This window comes from Cetorhinus maximus, chromosome 12, assembly GCF_964194155.1.
Source record: "Cetorhinus maximus chromosome 12, sCetMax3.hap1.1, whole genome shotgun sequence".
Taxonomy (NCBI): Eukaryota; Metazoa; Chordata; class Chondrichthyes; order Lamniformes; family Cetorhinidae; genus Cetorhinus; species Cetorhinus maximus.
The window spans coordinates 114,677,191-114,702,298 of NC_135890.1; the positions used below are offsets into that span (position 1 = coordinate 114,677,191).

The following is a 25,108-nucleotide window of genomic DNA, read 5'->3' on the forward strand; positions in this document are numbered from 1 at the left end:
CCACCATCACCTCCTCAGCATCCACCCACTCTCTCCACCATCGCCTCCTCAGCATCCACTCACTCCCTCCACCATCACCTCCTCAGCATCCACTCACTTCCTCCACCATCACCTCCTCAGCATCCAATCACCTTCTCCACCATCACCTCCTCAGCATCCACTCACCTTCTCCACCATCACCTCCTCAGCATCCACCCACTCCCTCCACCATCACCTCCTCAGCATCCACTCACTCCCTCTACCATCACCTCCTCAGCATCCACTCACCCCTCCACCATCACCTCCTCAGCATCCACTCACTCCCTCCACCATCACCTCATCAGCATCCACCCACTCCCTCCACCATCACCTCCTCAGCATCCACTCACTCCCTCCACCATCACCCCCTCAGCATCCACTCACTCCCTCCACCATCACCTCCTCAGCATCCACTCACTCCCTCCACCATCCCCTCTCCGCATCCACACACTCCCTCCACCATCACCTCCTCCGCATCCACCCACCCCCTCCACCATCACCTCCTCAGCATCCACCCACTCCCTCCACCATCACTTCCTCAGCATCCACTCACCCCCTCCACCATCACCTCCTCCGCATGCCCCCCACCCCCACCCCACCAACACCAAACGTATTGGGGCATAAACATTCCCCTGATGTGTCTCGTAAAGTGTGAGCTGGCTGGTTATGCTAATTTGCTGAATACGTCTCTGTGAAAACAAACTTTTTTTATATCTGAAGTGCTGCGGAATCTGTCGGTCTATAATTCTCTTGCTTGGCCTTTTTCCTCACTTGCCTGCATTTCACAAGCTTGTAAACAGTCAAGAATCAATAAAGCTAAGAAGGGGACTCTGCCGCTAGCCCATGCTGTTAAATATCATCATCAGTATCATATAAACGACAAAAAAGCGCAAACATATATATATATATGTGTGTATATAAAATATATTTTTATATATATATAAGATCTAGATAAAAGAGCTAATGGAAAGTATTTTTCCTTGTTTGCCATGTTGACGTTGAGTAAAGCATCTTTTTTTTAAATACTGTTACATTTATGCTTTAATTGGGATCATTGAGCTAAACCTCGGCTGTGAAGTGCGGAGGAGGGTCATGCACAGGGCCCACTGGAAGATTCCCAGCTCCTTGACTTCTCTTGCAGAGATCCATCTTTCATGTGTGACATCCCCCTTGGCAGCGTTCTTTAATTTTGCAGATGACTTATGCTGTTCCTGCTGTAAGGGCCATTCGTCAAACTGTACGACGCAAAAGGGATAATGTGTATTCAGTACTGAGAGTGCATCACAGTGTGGCGGAGAGCTCCATGTATTATTCACCATTTGTTTCCCCCCCCTTTGATTTCTGATTACAGATGGGAGTGCTGTGTTCCGAGGATGCTTTAAAAGACCTGATAATATCTCCCTTGCCTTGCCGGCAGGCAACGTCTTGTTGAACATGTCCATAGATAAGTGTGTGGATTTCTGCACTGAGAAGGTAACTAGGACAATGCTAACTGGCTTAGATTTCTGTTTTTTTTAAAAAAAAACTCTAATGGCCATGATTTATCAGCCATAATGAAACTGTCAGCGTTCACCGTCGTTGAAACTGTGAAATTGACAGCAACTCCTGGAGTCCGCACATGCGCAGTCAAACATGGAAATCCAGTTGTTCTTGTCACTGATTTCCCTGCTCCGCTGCAGGATACCCCATTGAATGTCCCACAGAAGGTAATCAATTAGAAATCACTGAATTGACGAAAACTTTGTCTTTTAGGCTTCAATAGCTGTTAAAAACTGCCCACAACATTACCCTTTTTTAATGACTCAGTTTATAGCAGTGTACTAAGTCATAACCACTGTTGAACAACCTCTCTGACCCTGGAAAACTAATGTTATATTTGTACAATGTCGTTTTTTTCCCCATTATAATATAAATCCCATAGTTTTAAATGTCATGAAATTATTTTTCAAAAAGTTTGTTTATGTTATTTCAGCTTTTGATGTGTATGCCCCAATCTTTATTTTGCTCTCTGTAAAATGTAAATGAAGTGTAAGATAATCAGTGCATTTTACTTCCTGACTTGCTGTCTGTGAGTGCTTATCCTGCCCAATGGCATCACGGCTGCTGGATGCCTGGAGATCCTTTTGGCTTGTTTGCAGATTCCGGTTAATGTTGGGAAAGGGGAAAACCACACCAGCTGATCGCTAACTCTTTGTGGGCAGCCTTTCTCCGAGGTCAGCGATGAGGCGGCGTCACTTTTCTGTTGACCGTAAAATGCAGGCCAACATAACTGGGTGTGGGCTGATAAATCGCACCAATCTAGATGCGGTGTTGCTAACTTTGAATTCATTGGGTTGGGGGGGTAATTCTGATGTGCGATAGTGTAAACTGTGCAATAACGAGTTGGCAGCTCGCTTTATATCTCTCCATCGAAGCCAATGCAGCATAAAATCCAACCAGCACAACCTATCCCATTTCCTCTGGATGAGATATGCTAAGATTGGGGCTTCACTGCCTATCGTGAAGACTGGTCAGTTGACGATAGCGTAGAGTGCTTTGGCAAGATGACAGAGGATGAAGATTACCACGTTGAAGTGTATCCAAGGGGTTTTCAGGACCTCAGAAAAGACAGGCCTTGGTTTAACCTTCCATCCAAAAGACAGCACTTCCGACCATGCAGCACTCCCTCAGTACTGCACTGCAAGTGTCAGCCTAGATTTTGTGCTCAGGTTTCTGGAGGGAGACTTGAGCCAACAACTTTCTGACTCAGGAGACAGAAGTGCAATGAGCTGAGTCACAACTGGCTGCTCAATCTGAACTCTGTCGGTGATTGATCTGCAAATCACCGCCCCACCCCACCGCCAAATAAAACCCCTAAGCCTGTAGCTCAGATGAGCATGCTCAGTATATTTTCTAGAAACTTTTGTGGCTTGGGTCACGGTGCGTCAAAGGATGAAGTAAAAGTTTGAGAGAGATTTAAATAAGTCGTGAAGTAAGCGGCAGTGCTTTGCGAAAGGACACGCATTCCTGGATAGTTTGAGCCAATCACTATAAGTGGATGATGATGAAGTGCTTTTTGATTGACTCAAGGAGCCAATCAATTTAAGTGGACCGTGGTATAGTGTTTTTGATTAACTGCGCTCATCAGAAAGCGTGACGGATTACTGAAGTGCTAAGGGATCATTTAAAATGTGCCCGTTGTTATATACCAGACTCAAGTGTATATTATAGGTCATTTAAACTCTTCATTTCACATTCTGCCATAATTTTGAAACAAGTGACAATAATTCATAATAATAAGTCAAGTCACATTACTCGATGTAATATTGAGGGAAATGAACCAATCTGGTGCCTTTACTCCATACATTCACACATTTTCATCCTGCACTGTCTCTACAGAAAGAATGGATCGAGAGATAAGCTGAAAAGTTAGGTAAATGGAGTTAGTTTACCTAAAAGATAGCTGCTTAGGGGCCCAAAGGCCTTATTCCATTTCTAAAAATACATGTGGCCTTGTTTCAAATCCATTGGGTTTTTCCATTTTCAGACGGTCGCATTTTCATGGCCCTGCTTCAGTTATTCAAACTGTAAGGTCCTGTGCTTCAGCTTGGCCATCGTTGAGTCAATGTTGAGACATATGAACATACGAAATAGGAGCAGAAGTAGGCCATTCGGCCCCCTGTGCCTGCTCTGCCATTCAATAAGATCATGGCTGACCTCCTTGTGTTTCGAATTCCACATTCCTACCTACCTCCAATAACCTTTGATCCCCTTGCCTAAGAAGAATCTACCTACCTCTGCCTTAAAAATATTCAATGAGCCTGCCTCCATCGCCTTCAGAGGCAGAGACCCTCTGAGACCTCGGTTTAAAATTCCGATCTTGGTTTTCAATGCCCTTCTATGGCCTTGCCCCCCCCCCCATTCTGTAACCTCCTCCAGCCCTACAACCCTGCAAAATATCTGCACACCTCCAATCCGAGCCTCTTGCACATCTCTGCTTTGCGTTGCTCCACCATGGGCTGCTGTGTCTTCAGCTGCCAGGTTCTAAGGTCTGAAGTTCCCTCCCTAAGCTGCTCCACCTCTCTGCCAATCCCTATCTCGCTCTCTTTCGTCCTTTAAGATGCTCCTTAAAACCTTTTTTTGACCAAGTTTTGGTCAGCTGTCTTAATACCTCCTTGTGTGGCTTGGTGTCAGTATTTGTTTTGTTAATGGCCCTAAGAAGCACCTTGGGGGCGTTTTACTACATTAAAGACGCTACATAAATACAAGTTCTTGTTGCACGTTCATGTGCAATTGGATTCTATGTGAAATTTAAAGATCATTATCTCCATCTTGTTTCTTTTGTTTCAGTAACATGGGGCTTGGTGGGGGGAGGGGAGGGCGCAGTGGTGGGCAGGGGTGTGGTAATTTTCACTCTAGAGCATAGTGTAAATGAAAACATGAATCAGGAGAGGTGTTGAGCAGGTGGCCGGGCCAATACTGCGCATTTTACACTATTATCCAAAGTTCAAAAGATGCCCACAGGTTGTCCCCTGCCTTCCTACCCACAGAGCTTCCCCAGTGCAATGGCAATGCTACCGGCCCATGGATAGCTCCCTCCGTTGGACAGCTATGCAATTGACACGATATAATCCAAGATAGTGTGGACGTTTCAGTGCGGCGCTCCTTCAGAGGAGATCTCGGAGACTGTAGCATCAATTCGAAGATGGGGGTCAGGATCTGATTGTGGTGCGAAGCCTCCCAGTGGGAGTGGGAGACTCTCCATCGCAGGCCCGTGGTTTAGTGCTATGTGGCTTCACACAAGAAGGGGGTCGCTGATGGTTCAGAATGGATTTCGTTCCCCTTCTCAAAAGACCTCTAAGATGAAAAATATCTTTTACTATTCTATATTGCGTTGAAATGTACTCTTTACTTAATGGAGCATTTAACCTTGAAAAACAAAACCTTGCTTCCGACTTGTAAAATGTTCAGACGAGGACCTGCACAATCGAATCAAAATGAGGAGCTTCTAATAACAGCTGCAAAAATGGCTAGAGAATATGAAGGACACCAATCAAGAGTTGAAAAATAATGATGAAAGAATGTAGACACCAGAAAGGGAATTGCTTCATTTTTCTCCCTCGCGACTAGAATGCAATTGTTTCTCAGTCAGCGGGAGGAGAAGGAGGAGGGGAAATTGTTGATGCTTGTCCATCATGTTCCATTCAGCTATCTGTGTGGAACAGATTTACCAGACTCGCACCAGGGAGGAGGAACTTCAGTTACATGGAGAGACTAAGGAAATTAGGATTGTTCTCCTTAGAGCAGAGAAGGTGAAAAGGAGATTTAATAGCGGTATTCAAAAGCGTGAAAGATTTTGGAAAGAGTAAGGAAGGGGAATATTTTTCCACTGGTGAGTGAGTCTGTAATCACAGGGTGCAGGTTTAAAGTAATTGGCAGAAGAACCGGAGGGGTCATTGATATTATTTTTTTGCTCAGAGTTACTCAGTTATGAGCTGGAATGTACTGCCTGAAAGGGTGTGGGGAGCAGATTTAATAGTATCTTTCAAAAGGGAATTGTAGATATACTAGGAAAGGAAAAGTTTGCAGAGGTATGGCGAAAGAGCAGGGGCAGTGTGACTCAACTGGATCACTCTTCCAAAGAGTCAGCACAGGCACAATGGGCTGAATGGCCTCCTTCTGTGCTGTATGATTCTATCAGTGACTACCCTCTGTTCAGAGCCCACTTAAGTGGCCAATTAAGAGCCTCTTCCTTGGCTGAGCTGGGGGAGGGAGGGGACCCTCCACAACAATAGGGAGACAGTAGGGTGAACCCTGGCAAGCTCTGGGGACAGCAATGGTGGCCCTCCTTTTCGGACATCTTCGGCCCACAGACGGGCCCCCAGCAGCAATTGCTGCCTCTCACAGCAACAGCACTGCCAGCCCTCAACAAACCCCTACTCTCACTGGGGTCTGCCTGACTGGGCTTAGTGCCCCCAGACCCCACGTACCTTGTTGTGAGGGAGCACGTCCAACAACGTAGCCCCAGATTTTGACCGCCGCTGCCGATGGCGTTGTTGAGGCTGCTGAGCTGTCGGCGCTCTGATCAGCTCTTGGGGACGGGTGGCCATCCTTGAGGACAACAGCCCGATTGCTGCTGGCAAGACCTAATCCCAGTTCCTGTTGACCACTTAAATGGATTTTCCACCCCCACCACCGCTTCTGGGCCTGGCAACACGACCCTGCATACCGTCACTAATGATTGCCAAGAAAAATATTTAGGGCTCTCATGTACATAGTATTGTGAGTTCTTACCATTCATCAAAGTGTGATTGGTAAGTTTGTGTGGAGAACCAAATAACACAAGATGCACCGGGGCAGTATACTGTAGTTGCAGCCACAAGTAAATAGCCTGCAGTCTTCTGATAGATAGATCCTATTTTCAGCTCTTGGGTCTAATGGGAATTGACTGTCCAAATGAATCGATGAACCACTTGCAGCTTTGACCAGAGAGCCCTTGACAACCTGGCCACCTCAGTCGAGAGGAAACAATTCTTAAAAATACTGAAGTCTCCCGCCTCCTTCGGCACTCACCCCTGCCCTCCCAGCTTTTTGCCTTCCTTTGCTGTCTGCTCCTCTGTTCTACCAGAGGAGATGAACCACATTCTCTTACGGAACCAGTGTAGATATGAAAGAAAAGGAATTCCTTTTTACCAAACCATTCCCTGTACTGTTAAAACATCTCAGACTACTGCACACAGTGAATTATATCGGCAAACTGTTCTGTGTCAACTGTCAGCTTAATGATCAGTTAATTTGCTTTCTAGTGGGATGTTTAAGGGAAGACTGTCAGAGCACTGGGGGATCTCGCAATTTTCCGTTGACTAGTGCCACGGGGCTCTTACTGTCTGCCAGCCATGTTGGACCTCAGTTCATCATTCCCGTCACAAAGTAATCCCTATCCACCAGACATCTATTTAATTCTGATACTCCAACCCAACCGTTCTCCTACTATTTCTCAACTATCCTTGTCTCTTTCTCCCACGCTCTGTCCATTCCATTCTTCTCCATCTCTTACCTGGTTATCTTCTCAGCGTTGTAACCGTGACTGAGGGGTTCCCCGCAGCATCTGACATCAGACTACCGCTGCCTTCATGCTTATCCAAGACTAGTAACATCTTCAAGTTAAGATCTTGCACCTTAAATGCCAGTGACATGGACAGACAGGAGAAGCTGGGGGTTTCCTCTTGAGGGCAAAAAAAGAGAGATTTAACAGAGGTGTTAAAATTCATGTGGGAGAGTCAATAACGAGTAACTATTTCAAGTATTAGATGGATTGATAAGAAGACGATGTAGATTTAAGGTGATTGGCAAAATAACTAGTAGTGAGATGAGAATTCTTTTACACCGTTAGTTATTATGATCTGGAATGCACTGCCTGATAGAATTGTGGAAGCGAATTCAAAAGTAACTTATACAGAAAACTGGATAAGTACTTGAAGGGAATAAGTTTGCAGGGATATGGGGAGAGAGCCGGTGAGAGAAAGACCAGTTGGAAAGCTCTTTCAAAGAGCTGTCACAGGCATGATGGGCTGAATGCCCTTCTCCCCGTGTTGTATGATTCTATAAATGTAGCTGTCACTTGGAACTTACAGGCACCTAATACTTGATGAGCGTGTTGGACACGTTTTCACGCACAACTGTATTTGCGGATAAACCATTGGTTTTCCATCATGTATCTTGCACTCTTGTAGGATCTTGGCCTCAAACCTCTCTATGGCCCACCATTAATACAGCTCTGTGATTACCTGACGGACAATCCCAGCCCTCTTTGACAGATCTTGGCCACACGAACCCCCCCCCATATTCGGTGGTCGGATGTTGAACCCATGACTGATATTCCAACAATATTATAAACTCTACTTCATAAACTTAAAATCAAATCACCATCTTTCATCTTTCCCAATCATCAAAGTATATTGCTGTCCAGAATATTGCATTGAGATATTTATAGTGGTTTATGGGCAAACCCCTCTTGTCAAAGCTGAACTGGACCTGTCTAGCTGAAAAGATGGAACTTGCATTTATATAGCACCTTTCGCAACCTCAGGATTTCCCAAAAGCTCTTTACAGTTAATGAAGTATTGTTGAAGTGTAATCATTCATGCAGAGTAGGGAACGCGGCAGCCAATTTGCACGCAGGAAGTTCCTACAAACAGCAATGCGATACATCACTAGGTAATCTGGATTTGGAGTTTGATGGGGATAAATGTTGATCAGGACAGCTCTCCCGCTCTAATGCCATAGGATCTGTCATAAGTGCGGTGGGGAAGAGAGGGGTCCCGGTTTAACATCACAGTGGAAGGACGGCACTTCGGAAAGTACAGCACTTCTATATTACTCTTGGACTGAAGCCTCACCCCGGATGTTTGTGCTGAACTCTTCAAAGTGGGACTTGAGCCCTTGAACCTTCTGACTCAGAGATGAGAGTATTCAGTTGTTCAGGGGAAAAATTGGAATTCAGAACAGGAAACAATAATTCATATGGAGCTCTGCAAAGATGAAGATTCCTGCAGGGCTTTTAAATATTGCCGAATACAAGTGATGGCTCTGGGTTCAATCTATGCTGTAAAGTTCAGGTGAAGGCTATTTTGTAATAACAGTTTCTCCTCGATCTAAAACGGCAGTGATATCTTTCTTGTACAGGAATATACTTTGGCCGTGCTGGCAGGAGCTGCCTGTCGCTGTGGATTCCCCACCATGCACTTCACTCTGCACGAGCCAGAGGATGAACAACTGTGCGCACAGAAATGTGCTGGTGAGGAGTATGAAAACTGTGGGAATGAAGAATACTTTGTTGTTTATCAGACACAAGTACAAGGTACGATTCACATTATAAGGTTTGCTGCTTTCCAAAATTAGCATTCGACCAAAGTATGTGTAGAAATATTAAAAGAAAAGACTTGCATTTATATAGCTACTTTCACAGCCTCAGCTTGAAGCAAAGCACTTTGCAGCCCATGAAGTGTAGTCACTGTTGTAATGTAGGAAAATCAGTAAGTAGTCAGTTTTAGCACAGCAAGCTCCCACAAGCAACAAAATGATATCTAGTGGATAATATGTTTTAGTGATGCTGTTTGAAGGATAAATATTGACCAGGACAACGAGGAAAACCCCCACCCCGTTGCTCTTTGAGTACAGAAGGCAGACGATGCCTCCAATTTAATGTCTCAGCCTAAAGACAGCATCCCAGACATTGCAGCTCTCTCTCAATACTGGGATGCAGTGTCAGTCTAGATTATGTGTTCAAATCCCTGGAGCAGGACATGAGCCCATTACTTTGTGACTCAGAGGCGAGGCTGTTACCGGTAGAACCATAGCTGACAGATAATAACCTGAAGATAAAGACCTTGAGATTGCAATCCAACTGGGGAGGATGGAATGATTTCACAGACTGTGAGTGAGAACCCAGCAACAATAACACGTTACATTTATATAGAACCTTTGACGTAGCAAAACTTACCAGGGCCCCTAACAAGATCATTATCAGTAAAGGAATTTTGATGCTGAACCACAGAAGGAGAGACCAAAAAGCTTGGTCAAAGGGGTAGGTTTTAAGAAGCATCTTTTTTCACTTCTTTATTCTTTCATGCGATGTGAGCATTGCCAGTGAGGCCAGCATTTGTTGCCCATCCCTAATTGCCCTTGAACTGAGTGGCTAGCTAGGCCATTTCAGAGAGCAGTTAAGAGTCAACCACATTGCTGTGGGTCTGGAGTCACGTGTAGGCCAGACGCGGTAAGGATGGCAGATTTCCTTCCCTAAAGGGCATTAGTGAACCAGGTGGGTTTTTACAATTGATGATAGCTTCATGGTGACCATCACTGAGACTAGCTTTATATTCCAGATTTTTATTAACTGAATTCAAGTTCCGTGAGCTGCTGTGGTGGGATTTGAACCCCCCCCGCCCTCCACAATGTCCTCGGAGCATTAGCCTGGGCCTGTGGATTACTAGTCCAGTGACATTACCTCTGCTCCTGCCACATCACACCAACCACTTCCTCCACACACACACATTCACCCCCCCCTCGCCCCCCCCCCCCCCCCCCCCGACCCCCCCATCCGAAAGGATCTGTGAGGGGTAGAGAGAAAGAGACAGAAAGGTTTAGAGAGAATTCCAGAGCTTAGGGACGAGGCAGCTGAAAGCATGGCCACGACTGGTGGAGTGATAAAAAGTGGGGGGGGTTGCAATGTTACCAGAATCGAAGGAACGTAGAGATCTCTAGGGTTGTAGCACTGGAGTAGGTGATAGGTTTGGGAGAGGCGAGGCCATGGAGAGATTTGAAAGCACGGGTAAGGATTTTAAAATGCAGGTGTTGGTGGAACCAGGAACTATTGTAGGCCAGCAAGTGCAGGGGTGATGAGTGAACGGGATTTGGTGCAAGTTAAGATGCCAGCAGCAAAGTTTTGGATGAGCAATTGTTCGTGTAGGAGGAAAGTTGGGAGGGCCAACCATAAGAGGATGAAAATAGTCGAGTCTTAGAGGAATTAAAAACGTGGATGAGGGCCTCAACAGTAGTTGAGGTAAGGCAGGGTCGGAGTCAATTGGGTGATATTATGGAGGTGGAAGTAGGCAGTCTTGGATTATTTGTGCTAGGAGACTCATTTTGGAGCCGAGGTTGCGAACAGCCTGACTCCGCTTCAGACAGTTCTCAGGGAGGAGCATGAAAACAGTGGCCAGAAAGGTAAGGTTGGGGTGGGATCCAAACCTGCCTGGTTTCCATCCAACCTGCCCGATATTTGGCTGGAGAAAATCCCTGCTCGCCCAGTGCAAAAGGAAAGGATTTTCTTTATTACAAACAGAAATATTTTGAAGCAGATCACAATGAGTGATGCCAGGGTCCCACTGAGCACCATTGTCCACAGGCAGCGCAGGTCAGAGAGTTTGGCTTACAGTGTTGCTGCCCTGCCTCCCGTTCCTGCTTCCTGTCAACATGGCTTCCTGGTAGAATCGTAGAGTCGCCAAAATGGAGGACAATCTTTTTCAACAAAACATTGACTTGTTTTATGTCTTAACAAGTTGAGAAAATGTTTCCCATGGTTGTGATGGCATCAGAGTCTCAGGATAAGGGGCGGGACATTTAGGACTGAGTTGAGGAGAGATTTCTTCACCTAAAGGGTTGTGAATCTTCAGAGTTCTCTACCTCAGAGGGCTGTGGATGTTCAGTCATTGAGTATAATTCAAGACAGAGGTCGATAGATTTTTGAATACCAAGGGGGTGAAGGGATATGGGGATAGTGCAGGATGGTGGAGTCGAAGTAGAAGATCAGCAATGACCTTGTTGAATTGGTGAAGCAGGCCCAAAGGATCAAATAGCCTACTCCAGCCCCTTTTTCTTATGTTCCTATCGAAATGCATTTAAGTAGACAAATAGTGACAGTCGCTTAATATGGGACAGACTTGGTTGAGTTTATTTGCAATTTAAATTCTTCACTTTCAACTTTCACCTGAAAATAAAATGTTGATTTATTTCCCCCAGGACTTAATTGCTTTTTCATATTTTCTCCTGTTATACCCCACAACTCACACTGCGTCGCAGTTCTGTGGCTGCTGGCGAGGATCTCGCCCAAGCGCCAGTTGGTGATCGTTGGCAGGGCATTCAACCATGGAGGGAACGCCAGAGGTCAGATCAATCCCATCCTCACCCAACATGCAGGCACATCACCACTGACCACTGGATGATGATCAGAAGCAGGGCAACCTGCCTGATTGTTTGGTCAGCCTTGTCCAGTCTAACTGTAGAGTCCCATCCGGTGTTGAGATCAGCCAGCAGAGCACATATTAGATTGTAATAGGTCCGAGTAACATTTGAAGAGCGAGAGGCTGACCATGTACTGTTGCTATGGTCGCTGAAGCTACTGAATGAATAATTGCTTCACTGCATCAACAGTAGCATTTATCTTGGAGCAAGGATTCTGCTGGTTGCCAAGTGACATTTTAAATGCATCTGTAAAGACGCTGCTCCTTAGTACTTCTAGATTCTTCCTTTTCTGATTTCATTAGAAAACTTGATTGGAGGAGAACATCACCGATACCATTACACCTGATGAACTCTCACCCTCAACCCTTCATACTCTGCTTCCACCTTGCTGGGTTATAATGGACACCGCCAGAGCAGGCTACATGGCGGGCGGGCCAGCATAATAGTGAGGGAGGCCTCATGATCCATTCCCGCCAGTGGGAAAACTGACCTCCATTTGTCAGCGGTGGGAATGGGCTGACATTTGGAACCTGCTGCAAGACTCTTAACCAGGGGAGTCTCACTTCCTTCTAAGGTCCTCACCCTGCTCTTTGGTATCAACGACATGAAGCAAACTCTTGGGGACGGGATTTTTTTCCACCAGGCCCTAAATCCCAGGGAAGACCAGTTAAGTGCCTGACAGGTCAGGCCTTCCTCCATCGAAGCAACGTGGGTTTCTCCAACCAGTGGGCGGGACCTGCGTTGGGAAAATTAAATCCAGCACCTTGTATTTTTTGTAATTTTCTCTTTATAACCTGCATGAAGATTTATCTAGTAATCCTGCACTTCCAACAATCGATGTCCTTTCTTATGTTACATCCCTAACTCATCCTTCATGCCAGGAGCCTCTTTCTTGCCTTGAGGATGGATTCCTCCAATCTCCAGTGATCCTGACTTTGGTCACTTTAGGTGCCTCCATCAAATTGGGGAGCGATATAATTTCTAGACCAGTGTACTTTTGGTAAAGCGAGAAGAGTCATGCCCAGTGGGATGGTACTGCTGTTAACAGAAAGCTGATGGTTGTAGCTATTGCCGGGCCCTTGTAGACTTGCCAAGTCTGAGAGAATCATAGGTAATGAGATAATGATAAAAACTCTTATTTTGCTAAGCAAGAGTCGGATTCCAGCACGTTGAAGGATCAGATTGAAAAATTAAATACTCTGTTTAAATGAATCATATTGAACAGTCAAGGCACAGAGATCTGTACCCCATGAGCTTCTGTAGCCTTTTATTGTCCCCTGTCACTTTTAGTGTCCATCTTGGAAAGTCCCACTTCCATGTTGCATTGTTTTTTTTTCATTTTGACCTGATCGTTTATCATTGTGAAGTTGTTTTTGCGTGATTGTGCATTCCAACTAGTGTTGCTTTAAAAAGCATTTTTCATATGTGTCCAAACTTCCACTGTCACGTCTGTCGCTTGACTGAAGTGCACGACTCCCTCTGAATGAGCAGCATCACGGGATTTGGCCTAACTATGGGAGCAAAAGCGTTGGACTTAATTAATGGAAATGCTTTTTCAAAGGAATTTCCTCTGCAATGGTTCTCTGAGGAAAACAACATTAATAAGAACATAAGACGTAGGAGCAGAAGTAGGCCATTTGGCCCTTCGAGTCTGCACTGCCATTCAGTGAGATCATGAGGATCTGATAATCCTCAACTCCACTTATCTGCCATTTCCGCATAACCTTTGATTCCCTTACTGGTTAAAAGTCTGTCTATCTCAGCCTTGAATAGACTTAACGACCCAACCTCTACAGCCCTCTGTGGCAAAGAATTCCACAAACTGTTCTTTGCAGGCAGAAAGAATATGCACACACATTGTGCCTGTTTCAGCTAAACAAAATAAGTAACAGCCATTTGCTGACTCATTCCTCAGGGCAATACCTTGACCAATCAGGGGCAAGCTGCCTGGTTTAAATATCAAACAATGCTTGGCAGTTAACACCATCACTGGTGCATTCTCCATGGCAACGCCACTTGCCAACCACTCAGCACTCTCTTCACATGCAGTATAAATTGTTGTTTTCCCTTTATATTGGTATTCTTGCGAAGTGTTCTGATGAGTGCAAGATGAAAAGCTTAGACACGTCTCGTTTTGCGGCAACACTCAAGTTCTGTACTACCAAATGACCATTAAAATCCTGTCATTGTGGCTTCCACACTAATATCAATCATTCAGTGGATTTCCACAAGGTGAGTGCCATCAACACTCACAGAAAACTTCTGGGGGAAGATTTTCCCCTCGTCGGGCGGGCGCGGTGGACGAGCCCAGAAGTGGCCGAGTAACGGCCCATCCAGCACCTGCGATCGGGCCCCGGCTGTGATTTCACACTGGCTGGCCAATTAACGGCCGGTGAATCGTGCGCGGAAGCGCTTGGCGCTGCCTGTGTGGTGAAGGCGGGTGGGGGCGAGGGCGGGTGTGGAAGTCAGCGCATGCACGTGGGCGCACACAGTGAAAACTCCCTGAAGGCACAGGGCTGCCTCAGGGAGCTGAAGATTTTTAACATTAAAAATAAACAATTGAAGAATAAGGAAAACGCCCCCTCACGTGACTCTGTCTGTCACATGAGCAGGGACATGTTAAAGATGAGTTTTAAAAGTTTATTTTTTTTAAATCACTGGTCGAAACCTCATCCCGCCTGTGGATGAGGTTTCGCAAAAAATGCAAAGGCCGTCAGGCCTATTCACCCACCCGCCAACCGTAAGGTTGGCCGGAAAGGAAAAATTCAATTTAATTAATTAATTGATGGGCTTAACAGCCCTCTTAATTGTTGGCGGACACACTGTCAACTCTGTGTGTGCGCGCGCCAACCAAAATATCATGTGATCATGTCGGGACACTCGCCCGACGTCCTCGCGCGCTATTTTCCTCCCATTCGGGTTGGGTGCACGCCCGTCCGATGAGGGAAGAATTCTGCCCCCTGGACTCCTTTCTGCATAATTGCTAGGGATTGTCTGTCAGTGGCTGCTGTGACTCAGTGCTAACGCTTTTGCCTCTGAGTCAGATGGATTAGATTCAAACCCCACGCCGGAGGCAGCAGCATATAACGTTGGCTGACTATTCGGAGCAGTAATGAGGGAGAGCTGAACAGTCAAAGGGTCTGCCTTTCAGATGAAGGGTTAGACCGTAGCTCCACCCGCCCTCTCAGATGGACATAAGGATAACAACTTAAAATGATATCCGCCTTTAATATAGTCAGGCGTCCTAAGACACTTCATAGACATATTTGACAATGAGCCACCTCAGGAAATATTAGGACAGATGACCAAAAGCTTGACCAAAGATGTAGGTTTCAAGGAGCATCTTCATGGAGAAGAGAGGTAGAGAGCCAAAGTGGTTAACAGAAACATATTGTGGAGTTTAGGGCCCAGGGGAAGGCACGATCGCCGATGGTGGAGCAACAAAAGTTGCAGGGAGTTCTCTCCTCCGTCCTGGTTAATATTCATCTCTCAACCAACATCACTAAAACAAATTATTTGCTCATTATCAGATTGCTGTTTGTGGGAGCTTGCTGTGTACAAATTAGTTGCCGCATTTCCCACATTACATCAGTCACTACACTTCAAAACTCCCTTTTGTCTCTAAAACACTTTGAGGCATTCTGTGATCATGGAAGGTGCTATACAAATGCAATTCCTTTTCTTAGATGGGCTGACAACTTAAGCAAAGCCTGTGACTTCTTCCATTTTCAGTTCTCTGATGGGTCATTGGTCAAATGTTTCCATGTGCTGTGATATTGAATCATCCTGATCGAGAAGATCCAAAGCGTTTCCATTGGCCCGGGCTAATGAGGCCATGATCTTAGGCCCCTGTTGATGGAAGACACTTCACGTGAATATTAGTGGCTAAGATTAAAAGCTTTAATCACAGGCACTGCAGAAGAGCTGATTGGTTCTCCAAAAAGACTTGTTGCTGTGCAGTTGTTTTCGGAGCACAGTAAGAGGATCAGGCCATTCATCCCCTCAACACCTATGTTCTCCCATCCTATTAAATCACGGCTGATCTGAGGCTCAACTCCATTTACCTGCCTTAGCTCCACACTCCTCAATACCCTTACCCAAGAAAAATCCAGCAACTCTGGTCTTGAAAGTTCTAATTATTCCCCGAGCATCCACTGCATTTTGGGGGAGAGCGTTATCTTTAGAGACACGGGCTGGAATTTTCCAGCCCCTTACGCCGGAGGGGTCTTCTGGTCCTGCTGTTGTGAATGGAGATTTCAACGGCTTGCCGGCCCCATCGCGGAGAGTGAGGGGGGGGGTCTGGAAAATTCCGGCCATGGTATAAAGAGTGAGCTGTTCCGTTGGCATGGACTCCACTTAAACTGGGCTGCGATCAATATCCTGGCATATAGAATAACTAGAGAAGTTGATCAGGCTTTAAATTAATGAAGTTGTGGGGGTGATGTTGGGGGGCGGTGGGGAGGTGCAGTTGGAGGTGGGAACATTCAGGTAACAGTAACTTCAAAAGCAATAAAAGAAATATCAAGGCTGTAGAGGAGGGTAGCAAATAGGGTAAAATCAGTAGAGTGGATCAGGAAGGGACAGAGAGCTTAATAGCTAATAGGGTATTCGGGACTAAGGTAACATGAGGGAAAAACGAAAAAAAGTTAAAGCTAAAGGCACTGTATCTGAATGCATGACGTATTTGCAATGAAATAGATGAACTAATAACATAAATAAAAATTAATAGGTTTGATTTAATAGCCATTAAGGAGAAATGATTAGAGAGTGACCAAGATTGAGAATGAAACATTCCAGAGTATTTGACTTTAGAAGCGATAGACAAAATAAAAAAGGAGGAGGGTTTGCCCTGGTGATAAAGGCTGGCATGAAGACAATAGCAAGGTGGGATCTTATCTCAGAAAATTAAGATATTGAATTAGTTTGGGTGGAACTAAGTAACAACAAGGGCAAGAAACAATATTGGGAGTAAATTATAAACCTCCCAACAGTAGAAATCAATTTTGCAATAATAATGTGGAGTTCATGGAATGCATTCAAAATAGTTTTCTAGTTTAGTATGTCAAGGAACCATCAGGGAACAGGTTATTTTAGATACAGTTTTGTGTAATGACACAGAGTTAATTAATAAACTTGCAGCAATAGAGACTTTGGGGATGAGTGATCATAATATGATGGAATTTTATATTGAGTTTGAGAGTGACTTAGTTAAGTCCGAAAATGAAGCCTTAAATCTGAACAAAGCAACCTGTGTAGGTATGAGGGGTGAGTTGGCTGATTGGGAAACTAAAAGGTAGAATAGTAGAAAGACAATCAAAGATTTAATGAATGAATTCAAAATTTCCTTAAGAAATTAAAAGTTGTAACTATTAAAATTACGATTGCCTTATTACCTATTAAACTCTCTGTCCCTTCCTGATTTACTCTGCTGATACATTTCCTTAAGAAATTAAAAAACCCAAAGGAAAAATGGTCCAACCATGGTTAATGAAAGGAGTTAAAGATGGTACTGGAAGAAAGGAAGAGGTTTATATTATTGCCAAAAAGAGTAGTAAGCCTAAGGGTAGTGAGGGGTTTAAAAATCAGCAAAAGATGACGTAGAAACCAATAAAGAAAGAGAATATAGGATTTGAGATTAAACTAGCTAGTCATTGGCCTAAGAAGGGAATTTGAGTAGACTGGGCCTATATTCCCTTGAGTTTAGAAGAATGAGAGGTGATCTCATTGAAACATATAACATTTTAAGGGGCTTCTCACAGTGGGAATTAGGATATTGACCCTGAATGGGAAGCCTAGAACTAGAGGCGAGAGATTTAGAATAAGGAGTCAGCCATTTAGAGTTGAGTTGGGAAGAAACATCTTCACTCAAGTAGTTATGAACCTTCAGAATCCTCTACCACATCAAACTGTGGACATTCAGTTGATGAGTATATTCAAGTCAGAGATCAATATATTTTTGGAATAAAAACAGAAAATGCTGGAAAAGCTCAGCAGGTCTGGCAGCATCTGTGGAGAGAGAAACAGAGTTAACGTTTCTAGTCCGTATGACCCTTCTTCAGAGCTGATTGATTTTGGGATACTGAGGGAATCAGGGATATGTGGATAGTACGGAAAGGTGGAGTTGGAGGTTGAGGTTCAGTTGTGACATTATTCCAGGATTTTGACCTAGCGACAGTGAAGGAACGACGATGTAGCTCCATGTCAGCGTGGCATGTGACTTGGTGGTTTTCCCATGCTTCTGCTGCCCTTGTCCTTCTAGGTGGTAGAGGTCAAGGGTTTGGCGAAGGAACCTTGGTGAGTTGTTGCAGTGCGTCTTGTAGATAGTACACACAATTCATGTGCAATTGTTCTTTCCAGATAACCGTTGCATGGACAGAAGTTTTTTGCCCACTCGCTCGAAACGCCTTGTAGCCTTGGCTAGTTTCCCAGGAGCAGGAAACACGTGGGGTCGTCACCTCTTGGAACTCACCACAGGCTATTACACTGGCAGCTACTACTTTGATGGCTCACTCTACAACAAAGGTAGGATCCTTGGTAAAGGAAAATTACCTCAGGGGCATCCTTTCTGGGATGGACAAAACATTTAAGAGCCTAGTACAGTCTCTTGAAGCTTTTCTTGTGTTAAATAAGCAGAACAGCAGTTTTAAAACAAATGCCACGCGTGTTCACTGTCGGCTGCCGTGGAAAGTAAGAGAGAGCGTGCTTCAAAATTGAGGCGCCCTTTCTCCAACTTTTTAAAATTGAAAATTAAAAAATAAGTCCTTTGCAGCCAGGCCACCAGCATGGGGATGTGGAACCCTCTACAGGGGTGGCCCTGTGGCTGCTCCTGCACCCAGGAAGGCAGGGAGGGCCTCGAGGCCTGCTACTGGGACATGGCACCCTGGCACTTAAACTGGCCACCCGCTGTCTGCAGGAACCTGGAGTCCAACTGGAAAATTCCTTTAATTAGCCTCAAGTGGGCCTGATCAGCTATCCGTTATGTGTGGGTGCTGCCCCTCAGTCAGCTCCCGGCCCTGATATTCAGCCCAGTTATGCATTATTGTATTTCATGCCTGCAAAATCTTGCTTCCTGTTGTCAGGTTACTCTCACATTTGTCAATCCTTGCCTACGTTTGTAATGGAAATTGCTGGTGTAAACCCATCCTCCCACCAGTGGTGGTGCTGTGGTACTCAGCTTTGCACCTCCTAGCCCCTCCGCCTATGCCCCAAACAAATTTACTTCCCAGATTACCACAAGCATTGCTATTTTACCAAAAATAATAATATAAATTCAAAGGTGTATTTCCAAATTAAAGACAGGGCGGATGACTTCAAAATTGGAAGCTCATTCCTTCGAACTCCACCTGAAAACTGCATTTGCTGTGGACACGTGACAACCCATGTTCAATGAATCAAGGGAGGTGAATATTTATAAATTTAGCACAAACAAGTGAAGGGATTGAGAAAATTACAATACAGGGCTGGAGAATGGCTCCTATAAGTTAAAGTGCTCACTTTAAATATAGCCTGAACTTTAGAAATAAAATAAAGCAAGAGAATAGCCTTTTCTTAGCCCCAATCTTGGAAAAGCTCAAAGGCAGTTTCTTGAGTCCCTGAGAATGACTAACATTGTCTACACATGAGGTAGGTGGATCACTAGAGCTCATGTCACCCAGTCACTGGGATTGGCTGATTGCCTTTGCAAGTCAGAGAGGAATTTTCCATTGGTTTTGCATAAGGATATTTCCCTGTGTTTCTTCGCCTTTCCCATGACAGCAAGGATTGAGCTGGGGTTGAGGGAGTTTTTTTTTTAATTTGTTCATGGGATGTGGGCATCACTGGCCAGGCCAGCATTTATTGCCCATCCCTTATTGCCCTTGAGGATTGAGTGGCTTGCTAGACCATTTCAGAGGGCACATAAGATTCAGCCACATTGCTGTGGGTCAGGAGTCACATGTAGGCCAGACCAGGTAAAGACATCAGATATCCTTCCCTAAAGGACATTAGTGAACCAGATGGGTTTTTAATGACAATCAACAATTGTTTCATGGTCATCATTAGACTTTTAATTCCAGATTTTTCTTATGGAATTCAAATCTCACCATTTGCTGTGGTGGGATTCAAACCTGGGTCTCTGTTTATACTCCACTTATATCCTCCAGAGCTTTACCCTGGGTCTCTAGATTACTAGCCCATTGACAATACCATTACACCATCACCACCTCCTCCGAGTGATGCTAATAGAAAATTCCATGGATCAGCGCTTGTTACTTGTCTTATTTTGTCTGCTTGTAATATTGTGTCACTACATATTGACAAGGAAGTATTCAATGAACGACATGGCACTAGGAAGTTCTGAGGAACAAAGGGACCTTGGTGTGTGTGTCCATAGATCTCTGAAGGTGGAGGGGCATGTTAGTGGGGTGGTGAAAAAGGCATATGGGACACTTGCCTTTATCAATCGAGGCATAGATTACAAAAGTAGGGAGGTCATGTTGGAGTTGTATAGAAGCTTGGTGAGGCCACAGCTGGAGCACTGTGTGCAGTTCTGGTCGCCACATTATAGGAAAGATGTGATTGCACTGGAGGGGGTGCAGAGGAGATTCACCAGGATGTTGCCTGGGATGAAATATTTAAGTTATGAAGAGAGGTTGGATAGACTTGGGTTGTTTTCGTTGGAACAGAGAAGACTGAGGGGTGACCTGATTGAGGTGTACAAGATTATGAGGGGCATGGATAGGGTGGATAGGGAGCAGCTGTTCCCCTTAGTTGAAGGGTCAGTCACAAGGGGGCAAAAGTTCAAGGTGAGGGGCAGGAGGTTTAGAGGGGATGTGAGGAAAAACGCTTTTACCCAGAGGGTGGTGATGGTCTGGAATGCACTGCCAGGGAGGGTGGTGGAGGCAGGTTGCCTCACATCCTTTAAAAAGTATCTGGATGAGCACTTGGCACGTCATAACATTCAAGGCTATGGGCCAAGTGCTGGTAACTAGGATTAGGTAGGTAGGTCAGGTGTTTCTCACGAGTCGGTGCAGACTCGATGGGCCGAAGGGCCTCTTCTGCACTGTGTGATTCTGTGATATTGCCTAACCCCTCCCTATCTTTGTACCTTTCTCCGGCCTTACAACCCACCAAGATATCAGTGCTGCTCTAATTCTGGCCTCTTGCACATTCTTGATTTTAATCACTCCACTATTGGCGGCCATGCTTTCAGCTGCCTGGGCCCTAAGCTCTAGAATATTCTCTCAGCAACTATTTGCACCTTTAATACATCCCAAAAAGGCTAACTCTTCATCTGACGGGGACAGTGGTAATGTCCCTGGACTAGTAATCCTGGACTAATGTATCGCCAGTGACCTGAGTTTAGGTCCCAGCACGGGTGGATGAATTTAAATTCAATTAATAAATCTGGAATAAAATGCAAGTGTAGCGTTTTGTAGCTGAAAAGGGGAGGGGGTTGACTCTTACACCAGGTATGTGCAAAAGCATGATCTTTGGCACCGAAAATTTGGAGTTGTCTTATATGCCGGGTTGACTTATGTTCTGCAATCTACAGTAAACCAAGCTCTCCGTCACCTGCCCTAGTACATCGATAAGTGGTTCAGTATCAAATGTTGTTTGATATCACTTCCGTGACCTGCCTGGGGATGTTTTACTGTGTTAGAGGTGCTATATAAATGCAAGTTGCTTTAAATGCCTGGATTGCACCAATGTAAGTAATCTCATTGAACGAGATCATTTTTATCACTGTTGGTGCTAATTTTCTATGTTCGCTAGTAATCGGACTGGCACTGCACAGACTTATTGCATTTAGCATCACACAGCAACCAGAGAAGTGACCTTTGCATCCCCAATATACGTGCTGGGATTTTTTTTGGGCCAATAAAATGGACAGTTTAATAATCCACTGCTCCATCCAATCTGCTCTGCTCATTTTGCTCACACTTTGCATTTTGCCCCAGCACACATTCAGATTACCGATAAATCATTCCAGGTTGGACGTCCAAAATCTGACTCTCTGAAAACTGGAATAGTCTGAAATCCGGACGTGTTTGAAATATTCCAAATCCTTCCATTTCATAAATAGCCAGTCTATGCTGGTATGTTAATGATAACCATATGAAGAGTTCCACAGTTGGTAAACTAAATGGATAATGAAATAGCTTTGTTCTCTTGGGAAATCTAGGTGCCGCTCCCAGAACAGAGTAAGGGAATGAGGAGGTCATTCCCTGGCTGATCTCCGAGGACGGTATCAGTGAGAGATGTGCAAACATCTGGATCTGAGTCCATTGCAGCGCTTTAAGACCAGCCTCCGACGCCAGCCCTCCCTATCCCTCGGGCACAAAGCTACCTGTTCCACCAGCAGGATAGAGTCAGGGGATTCTCTCTGCACTCCTGTTTGCAACAGTCCCGGCCGCTTTCAGGGGAGAGGATCAGAAATCTGTTGTTTCTTTCTATCCCTGTGAAGCCTGTGTGAAGGAGTTTTTTTTATTAATCTTTCACCGGATGTGGGTGTCACAGGCTGGGCCAGCATTTATTGCCCATCCCTGGTTGCCCCTGAGAGGGTGATGGTGAACTGCCTTCTTGAACAGCTGCAGTCCATGTGCTGTAGGTACACCCACAGTGCTGTTAGGGAGTTGCAGGATTTTGACCCAGCGACAGTGAAGGAATGGCAATATATTTCCAAATCAGGATGGTGAGTGGCTTGGAGGGTAACCTCCAGGTGGTGGTGTTCCCATCTATCTGCTGCCCTTGTCCTTCTAGATGGTAGTGGTCATGGGTTTGGAAGGTGCTGTCTAAGGACACTTGGGGAAAAATTTCCCCCCATCGGGCAGGAAGTGCTGAGCAGGAGTGGGCAGGCGCGCCTCCGATCGTCACCCCCAATTGGGGGCACGCCGCCATTTTATGTGGGCCGGCCAATTAAGGTCCATCCAGCGTGACGTCCGCATGTGCGCGAAAGAGCGCGCTCATCTCCCTGAGGCTAAGTGTTGCCTCAGGGAGATCGGCTCGGAATTAAAATTTGTATTACAAATGGTAAGAAAATTTCCCTGACATGTCCCATCTTGTGACACTGCCGCATGAGTTGGGACAAGCCCATAACTTTTATTGAAATCTTTAATAAAAATTTAAATACCCTCATGAAACCTCACCCCGGCCGTGGATGAGGCTTCATGCTTTCTCTGAAGCCTGCCAGAGCTGAAAATGGAAATGAGGCAGGGTGGCATCAGGAGTTCCACCCGACACTGTCCTGCATCATTTTACACATTGGCGAGTGGGCCGGAAGATCCTGCCCTTGGTGAATTCCTGCAACGATTCTTGTAGATGGTACACACTGCTGTGTTGGTAGTGGAGGGAATGAATGTTTGTGGATGTGGTGCCAATCAAGTGGGCTGCTTTGTCCTGGATGGTGTCAAGCTTATAGAGTGTTGTTGGAGCTGCGCTCATCCAGGCAAGTGGGGAGTATTCCATCACACTCCTGACTTGTGCCTTGTAGATGGTGGACAGGCTTTGGGGAGTCAGGGGGTGAGCTGACATCTGTGATGCTGGGGACCTCTGGAGGAGTTGGTTGGTAATTTGTATGTTTTTGGTTTTCTGGTGAGCTGAGATTTGCTCCCTTTTGAATTGCTAAACGGGGTCTTATTATTGTCCAAAGTCTGGGAAAATGCGAAATCCGGCACGTTACCGGTCCCAAAGTTGCCGGATTTTGGACTTTGGACCTGTACTTAATTAAGCTGGTGGAGGTCCATTTTGTTCCTTCTCAGGTATTTTCCAATACTTGAACACAAAGGGGAAAGGGCTTGTGCAAGAGATGTTAATATAGTTAGTCACTGACAAAATTCAATATAGCAATATAGAATCCAATCACGGTGCACTCAGGCATTCTGAAGGCACCTTTGAGTGAATATAAATGCAGTGTTCCAGTTCACCTGCCCTGTAACTTGGTGAATAAAACAGTGTTACAGTAAAATTACTGTGAAAACTTCAGCAATAGTTCTCTATTCCCTTAGCTTTGCAGGGAAGCAAAGTGTGCCTCCGAGACTAATAGAAACTAACCTACAGTCATAAAGCACCTAGATGTTTATTTTCCCTCTCCCAACTTGGTGCGAATGCTGTTTGCTCAAGGACAATCTGACCTAAAATGAGCAGGAAGCTGTCTTTGCAATCAATTTTGTATTTCCTCTCCCTTGGTTTTTTTTTTGTCACCAAATATGTCACAATTGAAAAATAAAATCAACATTATTTGCAGGTGCCTGACACTTTATTTGAGCAAAGCATTATTTGCCTGACACGTTACTTGAACTACACAGTAAACTTCCATTCACACTTTAAAGTGTCAACATCTTTCAAACGTCCGTTACTATTTGTCAGTCAGTGACTTTATTTTAGTTAATTCCCACGTGAGCTTTGTGTATTTTAGTTTGCTCCTCAGCAATTGGCAGTTTTACTACAGTGTAATATTAGCTTGTGAAAAATACGAAACAGGTTCACGGTTTCCCTGTGAGGTTTCTAAACCCGTAGCTGCAAACTGCAGGGCCAATGGGAGAAGAGCACAGGAGCGGCGATCGCTCTTTCAAAGTGCTGGCTCAGACATGTTGGCCTGAATGGCCTTCTCCTGCGCTGTACGATTCTACAAAACCCTACAGGTCGCTATCGTGCTTTTGAAAATGATGCTTTATAGGGCTTGAGAATAGCAGTGCCACCTTGCCTGGGAGCCCAGTGATCACACCTTGCAACCTTCCTAGCCTGTGTGGTTCAGCACCATGCTGAACAGTGCCTTCACCCGATCAGCCATTGCGAGGAGCTCATGAGCAAGGTTATTCAAAGGCATGTGGCAGTTGTGGTGATAGTGTGCTGTCTACTCGAGTGCTCCTAACATATTATTAAAATGTGCTTTGGGACGGAAGCCCAAATTGACATGTATGTTCCCTGAAAATTATGAAAATGAGGGACTCTTGAGTAAAGCTGTCAAAACACAGTAGTCACATCGCAAATTATTAGGACAGAAATCAATGTCTTTGCTTTGCTTGTGTGCTCAGAGATCAGCTGTCATGATTTTTCTTGCACTGCCATTCTTTTCCTACTCTTTACATAGCTGCCTGCCTTTTCCCGTGCTAACCTGTTCCTATCAGGAACAGAAAGGTGCAATAGTTCCAAAACAGTCACCTGTATCAGTAATGAAAAGAAAGACTTGCATTTGTATATCACCTTTCACCTCAGGTTATCCCAGAGAGTAATACAGCCAATCGTGGCCAACCTCGTGAAGTTTAGTTACTTTTGTAATGCAGCCCATTTGCACACAGCAAGGTCCCACAGAGGGCAACGTGATAATGACCTGATAATCTGTTTTTAGTGATGTAGGTTTGGGGAAAAATATTGACTCGCCTGCCACTTGAAT

At 45.1% G+C, this 25,108-nt stretch overlaps 1 protein-coding gene across 1 annotated transcript in view; it reads left to right on the forward strand.

Annotated features, from left to right (window-relative positions):
• wscd2 (WSC domain containing 2) overlaps positions 1-25,108 on the forward strand; it is a 289,995-nt gene that overhangs the window by 180,117 nt on the left and 84,770 nt on the right. Inside the window, exons 4-6 of the mRNA XM_078554462.1 lie at positions 1,370-1,491; positions 8,683-8,857; positions 18,094-18,258. Coding sequence (XP_078410588.1) covers positions 1,370-1,491; positions 8,683-8,857; positions 18,094-18,258 — 462 coding nt within the window. The remainder of the gene's footprint in view (positions 1-1,369; positions 1,492-8,682; positions 8,858-18,093; positions 18,259-25,108) is intronic.